The following is an 11569-nucleotide window of genomic DNA, read 5'->3' as shown; positions in this document are numbered from 1 at the left end:
ATGTTGGTGATGATGAGGATGGAGATGATGATAATGATGATGATGATGATGATGATGGTGATGGTGATGATGAGGATGAAGATAATGATAACGATGATGAAAATGATGATGAGGATGGTGATGAGGATGATGGTGATGTTGGTGATGATGATGATGATGATGATGATGATGATGATGATGATGATGATGATGTACCTCCTGTCACACACCCAGCCTGAGGAGGAGCGCGCGCGGACGCGTCACGCGAGCCCCTCCGGCACATGACATATCTTTTGGCTTTAAAGTGACGTCAGGGCGGATCCGGGCTGAGCAGGCAGGTCGTTCGTCAGTGTGAGGAAGAAGAGGAGCAGCAGGGGGAGACGGAGCAGCCTCCTCTCCTCTGTCAGACACAGCCTCTCTCTATCCCCCCTTCTCTCTCTCTCTCTCCAACTCCTCTGGAACAACTCTCATCCTCCAGGATTCTCCTCCGCCGCTTCCCCCTCGTCCTCTTCTTTCAGTTGCACCTCTTTTTCTTTCACTTTCTCCGCCTCCCTCCTCTTCCTCAACACCTCCAGAAATGTGAGTAGATAATGAGGACCCCCTGCCATCGGTGAGTTGTCTCCCGCGCGCGCTTCAGAGAACGGGAACATCTTCATCCTCTGCGCCCCCCTCCCCAATTCGTTCTCTTCTTCTTTTCCTTTTTTTTTTTTTGGGACTATCATCATCTTGCCTTTCAGCAATGTAGAAGAAGGTGCGCGGTCATTCCAGCGAGAGGATGCCAACTACAGCAGCCTCGTGCTTCTCCAGCCGATGATGATGAGGAGGGGGGAGACATGACAGATATGCGCGAAGGCAAAGTTTGAGGGCACCTCTTTCGGTCTCCGCTCACCTGTGCGCCCCCTCTTCTTTTTTTCCAAACTGAGGAAGACCACCGCCACCATCACCACCAGAACAATTATCAACTTCACTGAGACCTGACTCTTTTTTTTTTTTGTTGCTCCGGCATCTGTTTCTGTTCAGTGGGATTTGTGCGCGACATTCGGAGGAATTTGATGTGCGCAGCGTCGAAGGATATGTGCCGTAAACGATGTTTGCGTTAAAGACAGCTGGAGTAAGGTCCGTCACTTGAGTGTGCGCGTGCTTCGGTGTTTTTTATTTTGTTGTTTATGAGCTATTGTCGACTTTGGTGGAAGCCCGTGTCAATGGGAGGCTACCTGGAGGACTGAGACGGATCCGGGCAGTCGAGACAAAAAAATGTGGATAAAACGGAGCGTAGCGCGCAGGTAAGACGCCAAACATCTTTCATTTTCTGACTTTGATGTTGTCGCCTTTGAATCGCACGCGCCTGTGGTTGCAAGCGAACACAGATATTTCGCGTCGTTTTCCCTCCGCTGGTCCGACAACGTGTAGTGCCAGTCGTTTTTAATCTACGCCACTGCAAGTTATGAGAGTCTGCAGGAGACTGGGGATTGGATAACATGGAGCAGTAATAAATAAGAAAACAAAAACATGTAACGGTGGGTGTCAGGGCGCCAGAGCTCTTTAAACACACGCACTATTTTCTCTTATACTGTTGACACTGTGGGTCATGAAAGCGCAGGCTTCATAATAGACACGTTTTTATCATGTTTAAAGGAAAGAAAATGAGGAAAAATTCTCATCCTGTACGCTGGGGGTCGCCAGTAGTACGGCGCAGGCGACACACACACGCGCGCACACACACACGCACACGCACATGCACGCGCAAGCACAGGCTCAAGCTTAGTGTCTGTCAGCTTCTCCCTACTTGTGAGAACAAACACATGCACGCGCTCCCTCATAGGCTCCCACAATTAATTAATTGAAAAAAACTTAGGCCATAGAAAGCATGAACACAAATTATAAATCACAAGTAAGTCGTCACCATCGCACACACACACACTCACTCACAGCTACATAAATAATGGAAGGAGTGGGTGTATATACACGGAGCAGTGCTTATCCGAGAAAGAGGAGAGGATGGCATGTAGACTGGGTGGATGAAGAGGTATAAGCTTTACCCCATTCAACTAAATCCACTCACTCTGCCCCTCCTTTCCGCCTGCGCTCGCACCACAATGACGGTGTCACACAACCAGACAACAGACAGACTTTTATATGACAAATAAAATCGTATACCTAAACTGAAGCAGCAGGATGGAGACCATCCTCCTGACTCTGACTCAGTCAGGAAGTCTGCAAACAAAAGCTCAAATTGAGCCCATTCATTTGGCGTAAAATAGGTTTAGAGGGAGGGAATGACACGCCGCGTAATGAGACCAAACCTGCCAGCGGTGAGATTCTCTTGCCACCTGCTGGATCTCATTCCCAACCGAAAGCCATAACTCCTGCCCGTTTCGCAGTGGTGTGTTTATTATGCATGAGACACACACTGTACATCTTGGGGCTGACCTCGCAGGGTAATGGCAGCACACACAGGGCAGTTGTAAAAGGAGGTTCAAATAAAATGCACCCAGGTCCCACATCTCTACCTGCGTCGGTCAGAGGCCCAGAGGAACCAATTTCCATCTGCAGGAATTTCCCTGACAAATGTCAAAATGGGATGTGTGATGAGCAGCAGCTGCAGCTAGGGACTGAAGTCTTACAATTCACGATGTTGCAGATTTGGATTCATGCTGAACGCTTGTATTGTTATTGTTATTATCATTTATCACCACACATTGATGGAGCCACTTGGGAGAGGGGGGGGGGGGCATTGCTGGGCTGAAATTGTTGTCGTTTTATGGGTTGAGATTAATAAAAGACAAATTAAAGAGAAGAAATGGGACAGTGAACATGTGCTGAGAAAGATAATGTTCCTGTTGAAACAGACAAAGAACAGACCACCTACTGCTCCTGTGTACGTGGGCGTGAATGCTACAGCCCTGACTTCAGCAACACTGGAGAGGAGGACTGATGGAGAGATAACCGAAGAGTTTTAAAAAGCAAGGATTTTAAAGATGTGCTGCTGTTGTGGCTCTTCATGTACTGTGAGGCTCAAACAGACACCGCACGTAAATCAGTGTTCAGTGATCTGATCATATCTTGACATTGTTTTACCAATTCTTGTTATTTAAAACAACCATTCTTGTCAATTGTAATTAAAACAGAAATAAGTTGTTCAGGTTTTCTATTTAAATATGTGAACTTTTTTCCGAATGCAGTACACATATTAGTAAAAATTAATTTGTTAATTACATTGTGATGTTTACCTCTATCATAGCGAGATTAAGTAATTTTAATAATCTGACCTTTAGGGCTGCACATAAGCTTGAATAATCAATGAATTATAATTTTTTATTATATCAATTATATTTGAAGTGTCTTGAAACATTTTAATAGCACTTTTGCTTTATGAATTACTGATAAGAATAGCGAAAGCTGTGGATGATTGCCGTTGACTGACATTTAAATATTGATTTAGGGTGTCAGCAGATAGATGATATTGGGTAAAGAAATAAATCAAAATGTTGGCCTTTCGACAGTCACATGGGATTGTTCATCATTTGTTCAATGGCTTGAATAGTGTGAGTACTTCAGTCATCTCTCCAAGCTAATACTGGGGATGAAAATGAAAAACTCGTATCTTGCTGTGATATGTTGTTCAGCATGTCCTGTAAATCGTAGTAAAATAGTACAATTAAATGTGACATTTTTTAGTCAAAGTAATGGGTTTTCTCTAGTTTCATGAATACACCATGCATTTCAATGAGGATACATTTAGATTTGATCTGAGATGCGAGCACCTGTAATGGTAGAAAATGATAATGAGCTTGAACCGGGGAGGGTCTCACTGGAGAGTTACCCGGTCGGGATTCGTCTCTCTCGGGCTCGCAGTATCCGCGCTCAATCTTTCATGGACGTCACACGGTTTTATGTTCCCTGTGGGGAGCTCTCATTCCGCTGAGACACTGGAGATGCTATCAGGCCTCGGTCCGCTACAGCAGCAAAACTGCACTGGCACAGACACCAGTTGCCTTTCAGAAGGGCTTCAATTGTCTGTGTCCACTCGCTTCCAACAGGACTGTTCAGGACAGGTGGCCGTTTCCTTCATGTGTCCAGATTTTTCGAGCCTGGATCAATTCTGGTATTAAATGGGGGAAGAGAGGGAAACTGTTTGTTCAAGAGGAATCTTAGTCTACACTGCCACAACAAGAGGGAGGGGGACTTTGATGAATAATGAGCTTGGGAACAACATCTTCATGTCAATATTCCTGGTGATCATATACTTAGTATTCTGTGTGTTATCCCTGTGTTAAAGAGAAAATAGACTAATAGTCTATTCTGAATAATATCACTGGCTTAATGGAGCAGGGCCTCAGATGCATTATACTTTATGCTGAGATGTTTTCTCCAGTGAGAAACAACTGCTCTTGCACGGCATCATCTGTCCAGTGTGTACGAGCAGTCATCCTCCTCACAGCTCGCTCTACTAAGAACACCAGTAGTGGCACTGCTGTGCAAGGGGCCATCAGATATTCAGATATTCCTGTGATTTAGGTGCCATCTTAATAGCCTCGATGAGGCTTATTAACTGGGCCTCTCTGGAGCGTGATTAGCCTAATTTGTGGAGAAATAGGCTGTGTTGCTTCTCTGAGAACCTATCCTCTGGAGATACAGATGCATGTGTGTGTCTCTGTGTGTGTGTGTGCATGTGCGTGCGGGCGGTAAACACCCTGTGCTCAGCAGTCTGCTAAATCCAGAAGGACCAGAACAGGTTGTCCCTGTGAAACAGCGTAAGAGACGAAACAGACGAGGATGCTGGTTCATCTGACCATCCTGAAAATACCACAGAGAGAGACAGACGAGAGAAGAAGAGAGAAGGTAGCTGTTGTTCAAAGACTTGTCTGCTCACTGGCATTGTAGTTAATATGGAGGAGATGAGGACAGAATACCTGCGTTCAGTTCATTTTCCCACCATTACGCATAACTGCATAGAGGATGCTTCAAATGAAAAACTGGGATAAAGACTTGTATAGCGTTTGAAAAAATACTAAACCCCAAATACCTGAATTTGGGCTGTGAGCTGTTAAGGTTAATAATGACACTTTCTAAACCTACATACCCACATTCAGATCTCATGAAATTGACGTACAACATCCCATCACAGTTCCGAAAACCCATCAGCTGGTTTGGGTTTAATGACAGGCTGTGTCCAGTTGGAGCTACAGGAGAAAGTGTGTTCTTCTGTTGCACTGAAGCACATCCATCCCACAGCGCGAGGGAACCAACAGCACAGAGCTCATACTTGATTCATGTAGTGAGCTTTGCTGGATCAATACTGCCTCTACAAAGGATCAGATTTATCCGTCATGGCCCTTTCCACTAACTGGCATTCTCCGGGCCTGGGGTGGGGCGGGGGTGCCGTCTCCCAGCAGGCCGTTTTCTACTAAAACACTTTTTTTAATATACCATGAGAAGAAAAAAGAAAAAAAAGGTAATTGGTATGAATTTTGACACAAGGCAAAATTAAAACATTTGACAGTGAGGGCCTGGTTTGATTGGAACATTGTCCTCTTTCTCCGATTTCCTTTTCTCCACATTCCCATCCTCTGTTGAACTCAGTTTATCTTTCTGAGCATGTGGGCCGTGCACTCTGTAGTGTGCAGTGGAAGTAATTAATGGGATGATGCAGCACCCTTGGCTGTTGCATCTTGGACCATCACACCACATACATGTGCACACCCCTTTTTCTCTTTTGTTTGTTTTCCTCTATGAATTATGTTCCGACACATGCAGCCGTAGCAGCAGTGGATGCGATTTGTGTGTGTGTGTGTGTGTGTGTGTGTGTGTGTGTGTGTTTTGCACAGTCGAAAAACGTTTTGGAAGATTTCATAGTATATTTGCCTTCCAGAGGCCTGCACCACAGAAGCAATCCATAACTCTGTGGAACTCTTTGGAGAGCCAGCTGGTATTTATCTCCCTAATGCTGGATATCTACTGAGGAGAGCTTAACTCCTACACCTCAGAGCCTGCATCCTTCAACAACACAACCACAGGCAGCTGATATCCTGGGAGCAAAATAATAAACACAAGCAAGGCACAGAGACAATTCCAACCAGCGCATTGTGATTTATGATGAAAAGATGTTTAGAGGTCAAAGTTATTTGCACAATTCCAGTGGAACATAGAATGTGTACTGCCACACACTGGAAGACTATGTATCTACGACAACACAAACACACAACTGAGTCACACCGTGTGTGAATGTGTTTCCTGGGGAGGGATGTAAATCCTTAAAGCTGCATTTCAATTTCTCGTACTCAAAATAAGAGTTGAAATAAGAAGTGTGTAATTGCAAAAAGGGATTTTGTTCAAAAATTCAGAGCGACACATCTGCCCCTCGTGTGTCGTTGTTAATCGCTGAGAGCAGGGATTGTGAACACCTGGCCAGTCTCAATGCTTATCACAGCCAGTGATATTAGTGGCATGTCACTTAGTTGCAGAAGGATCTAGGAGGGTTTAGCGACCATAATCAACAAATTAGAAACACACCATAGTGGGAATAAGAGATTTGGATCCTGTGTATCTTGGCAATCGAGCTCGCCACCACAGAGCCATTTGCATGTGTGGGTACGTGTCTACATGCTGGGTTATATTTGCCCTGTCTCTTTGTCTGAGAGCTTGAGCACACAGCCCCCTCCAGTTCAGACAAAGACATGATTGCATATTCAACAGGCTGCAAATAGAGACTGAGGTATCACAGCTCCTCCTGTTAGTGGACGGACAATGACGAACGCCCTCAGCTACACTGTGATTAACTCGGATACTTCCACAACGTGCAATTGTTGAAATGTAAAGGATAATATGTTTCAATGCGGGATTCGAAAAGATTCTGACTTTGATTCCAAAAATCACTATTGAACCACATTCTCCGGCTTTTACTTCATGCAATAATGTCAGGACTTAATCTTGAGTCACATATACATTCAACGTCCTGCTGCTGTAAAAACTCAGTATTGTGCACTCCTTCCTCCAAGGCCATAACAGTCCCCTTATGAAAGCACATAAATTCACTAGACTTTTATTTGTATCTGCACCAGATAGTACACACTCATAAATATCAGTTCTATAAACATGCCAGTCTTTTTTTTAAATCAGGATCCATGAATTATTCTCTGGAAAATGAAGTAAAACGTTGAAAACCCGATCTCACAATGTTACAGAAAGTGACAAAAAAGAAATCCTGGAACTGCCCCCTGATCTGGATCCAGACCAAAATGTAATGGTTTATCCCCTGACCCACAACGCATCGTTCCACCAAGTTCCATCTGTCCAGTAGTTTTTATAATCCTACTAAGCAACAGACGGGGGGAAACATAACCTCCTTAGCTGAGGTAATAATTATGTGTTACTAACAAGCGATAACCCTATAATGCATTTTGACCAATATCTGAAGTGCTGCTAAATTACCACCTGGTTCTGAAAAACAAGGAACATGAATTTCATCATCTATGGATCAAACACCAGTACAGTTTCCAGACATCAGGACCTTAACCTCCCCGATCTGCCCCTGTGATCTTCCCCCAGAAATAAAAGGGCTGTTGGAGCTTTATCACTGAAAAATGTGATGAACAATGACAGAAGAGAGGTTTGAAAAAAAAAAGAAGTGCCAAGTGAAGGGAAAAGAATAAGCAGAACTGGATTAAAATAACAATGGAGCGTTTTGCTAATGGTCCTTTTTGAGCTTCTGCCACAATATGATACTGTGTGTGAGAATTACCGTGGATAAGAAAGGTGCTGATGTCTCTGAAGACGTCCTAATGCTTTGCCTGCTGCACTGTGTCACAACGCTCCTATTTGATAACAGAAGAATTGCTGTCATTTTTTTTGCTCTCAAACTTATTAACAAACATTAAGGCCTGCAGACGGTTGTGATGAATCAGGTCTTGATTTCCTTTTGTGAATAATTCACTTTTGAGTCTGGCAAAATGTGAAGCGCTACTTCAACATTGTGCGAAAGTTTGCTTTCAGTGTCGTAACAGATTCTATTGTGTCCAGGACTGCGGGCCAGGTGCCAGTTAAAATGAGTTTTAAATGGAATAAAAGGGACCGTGTAGCCACATAATTCATAAATATCCAATATGCAGCACGATTCATCAACTTTGCAGAGAATTGCTTTCAGCATTTTGTATACTTTCGGACATTTTCAATTTGCTTTATCATTAACAGTTTATTGAGTTTATTGGACTGGAAAGGCGGCCCTGCCATATTTTTCATGTGAATAACACATTTCTCTGAGGAGTTGGGCCTTTCTAATGGCTGTTTGTTTTCTTAAATGACAGTCTGGTGTTTCTTTCACACTTTAGGCACGAGTCCTCTCCCCTGTGTGGATTTTACTGTCGTGAGCAAGTGGAGATGATTCCAGTCAATTTAGGATTATATCTCAAGAGATCACAACATTATACAAGACAGCATTCTGATCCACATGTGAGGTGTCAGTGATCAATGCATCAGGGCATCCAGGGTTTTGAGGTGAGGTCAGGAAACTTCACAAGATGCTGTAGCATCCCTGAACACTTTGGACCACTATGATTAGCAATTACTTGTACAGTTGTGACATGTTTTACACCGGCAGTTATATGCAGGTTTTTTAAAACACAAGTAAACACCCTTAAAAAAAAGCAAGTCACTGCTTTCCCTCTGCCCGTTTTCTTTTCTTGTTTTTTCCCCCCCGGTGAGTCCTGATCGACAGCACAAATGCACTGGAAAAAACAATGTGTCGGGAGAAGTGGGAAACACAGCTCACATCAGAAGAAAGCCCCATGGAGACCAGTGACAATGTTACCGTGGTTACCCTTTGGTTGTATCTTTTACTTCAGTCCCTCTTTTAAACTCAAGGGCGACTGAGTGGTTTTTGAACGCTTGCATCTCGCACAATATGAAGAAAGAAACTGATGATGCATGTTGTTACCAAGATGTAAAAAACAATAAGTACATAAATGTTTATTGCTGTTTATGCGCCAACGCCCGGAGGTTCAATGTGCGTCATAATGTCGCGCAGGAAAAGGGGAAGCATTGGAGCACATTATTGGTGAAACATCAGATGCAGATTCAGTAAAGCAGTAAGCGACACTCAGTAACAACATTGCTTTATACCATAGGTCTTGGAAGTCAGTTCTCTGGGCACACAGATGATGTGAGGTTAGAAAACTTTCAAACAGCTGGAAAAAAATATGGTGCCGCTACAAATAAGGGTTAGGGTTAGAGTTAGTTTGCTCCCTCTGTGGTTTTATTTGTTTGCTGTCCCAAGCGTGTCAGTGTAGAAGAGGAAGGAGCACATGAGAGACAGGTGGATTAAGAGCAGCAGAATAGTCAGGGAGTGTGTTTGAGCAAGTGCGTTTCTGGAGCTTGTTGAATTGAAGCTTCTCCTCACTCCCCTTTGAGACCTTTTTTTTTTTCTTAAGTGCCTCACTTTTTCTCTGTAACCTAAAAGTCACAAATGTCCCCATGCAGCACTTTCATCAGCTTTATCCCACACGTGCACACAGGCAATAAAGCAGCACTGCAAAATATGTTTAAATAAGTCTGTGTCAAATTGAATGCCACATGTATTAAATGGACACCAGAGTATTTCCATACAATGTTCAATGTGCGGAACACAGCATACAGTCTAAATAATAATATACGGTATATTGGTTAGATTGGATACAGTACTTTACCCCTGATGCTGCTCAAATATCTGTTATAGGTTCGATAACAGATGTCTGTCAATTCTACTGATCTTAATCTCTGTCTTTAGGATGTTCATAGCAGCACCTGGCAATCTGACTGTAAATAAAATAACTCTCTCAGTTTTTCACTTTAATATGCTGGGTGAAAGTAAAATTATTATTATCAGAAGCAAAATGTAGTTAAATTATGAAAGTATAAGTGTGTTTTGGCCTGATAGACTGATATATAATTAATATGACATCATTATATTTGATTGGTTTGATAGATTTTATTTATAAATTCAGTAAAATGAAAACGTGAGATGTTTAGAAGTTGCCCATGCTGATTATTTTGATTGTTGCTTTGGAGTGGAAGAAGCGTAATACAGGAATGGAAAGTAAAGTACAAGTACCTCAACATTTTGGGTAAGGTTCAGTTTCCTTTGTTACCAGTCATCAACAGTCCCTGTTCTAATTTGGACTAATTTGATCCTCAAAACGCAGATATAGGTATTCTAGTAAACAACTGTGTATGACTCTTGTCTGACTCTGACTGTGCTGTTCAATATTTCCTCTGGGGTTAGTATTTTGGGAAGGGACTCGCAGTTGCAGCCAAACCCCACTCGGGTGAGACCGCCGGGACAAGCTTCGGCTTCAACCCAGTCCTTGTAATCCCTGACCAGTGGATCTGTCAGCCTCTCTTCCAACCTCTAAAGAAGCAAAGGGTTTGGAAGAAAAGTCTGTCTGAGGCGAGCAGCATGCTTCTCTTTTCTGCTCATTCAACAGGGAAAACTTGATTTACTGAAAGTATATGAAGCTCAAATGGAGAAGAAATGTGCAATAAAAAGTAAAGTATCCTTTTTTCTGTCCTTTCCTGCCAGAAGAAAACAATATTTGTATCCATTTGTAAATTAAATTATGACTTTAACCCATTGTAATACACACATCAGAACACATTGCCAATCCTGATTATATTGATTGTAGCTTTGGTTGTAGTGCTTCTCTTAAAAAAAAGAGCTGCAGTGAAGATCAAATGTTTAGAGCGTCCCTACTTGAGTCTGTCTCGACTTTACAGCACATCTCTGCCGCCCTCCTCTTGAAAACAGTGATTATTCTAGGTCAAACTCTCGTAGAGCTACACACTGGAATTAATGGAAGTGGGAAGGGCAGAGAAGGACTGTTATCATGCCCTCATTTTCTCAATATGCTGCAGCCGAGGCAAAATAAATAAATAAATGTTTTCCCACACTAATCCCAGAGGGGTCAGAGCAATTTCCACGAGATGTGAATTTATGTTTTCTATAGGACAGCAAGGCAATTACCAGTCTATCAAAGGCGTTGGCAAAAAGTGAGAGTGATGTAAGTGTGTGTTTCAGGGTTGGTTCATGTTTACTTTAGAGGTCAGTATAGTCTTTGGACATTGGACAGCACAGCTCACAAAGGCAGATGCTAAGACACGATGAACCCTCCTCTAATCGAAAGCTCAGGTCAGTTACCTCAGTGTGCCAGTGCATGATGTCATTGATGTACTGTACATCCATCAGTCTCAGTTGAGTGAGCAGTGATCTGCAGAGCAGAAGATGCATGTGCTTCCTGCTGTAGAGAAGTCCTTGCGACATGGATTTTATTTTCTGCAATCAGCAATAATATGTTAGATTGTGAAAAATCGTTCTTAGCTGTAGATATAGTAAAATAACTACTATGTTTTATTGATAGCTGCATGTAGAGCATTTGGGTGAATTGACATAGACACGCATAAATCATAAATTAGGGCATTAAAATAATACACTGTCAATAGATAACACTTGAATAGTAGAATCATACAGTCATACTTTCACTTTATTAAATTTGCTGTCCAACTTAATGGTTCCAAGATCATTTTATAGAGTGGGTGGTCCATTAACTAGAAGGTCGGCCGC

The 11569-nt window shown here is 42.7% G+C and overlaps 1 protein-coding gene across 1 annotated transcript in view; it reads left to right on the top strand.

The window, feature by feature from the left end:
• The first annotated feature begins 340 nt into the window (after positions 1 to 340).
• The window catches only part of ajap1 (adherens junctions associated protein 1), a 49272-nt gene continuing 38043 nt past the window's right edge, over positions 341 to 11569 (top strand). Inside the window, exon 1 of the mRNA XM_035160451.2 lies at positions 341 to 1262. Within this exon, the coding sequence (XP_035016342.1) occupies positions 1234 to 1262 (29 nt within the window). The 5' untranslated portion in view covers positions 341 to 1233. The remainder of the gene's footprint in view (positions 1263 to 11569) is intronic.

Source organism: Hippoglossus stenolepis, chromosome 6, assembly GCF_022539355.2.
Source record: "Hippoglossus stenolepis isolate QCI-W04-F060 chromosome 6, HSTE1.2, whole genome shotgun sequence".
NCBI lineage: Eukaryota > Metazoa > Chordata > Actinopteri > Pleuronectiformes > Pleuronectidae > Hippoglossus > Hippoglossus stenolepis.
Note: the sequence above shows the minus strand (reverse complement) of the source record. Positions and strands in the feature narration are given on the sequence as shown.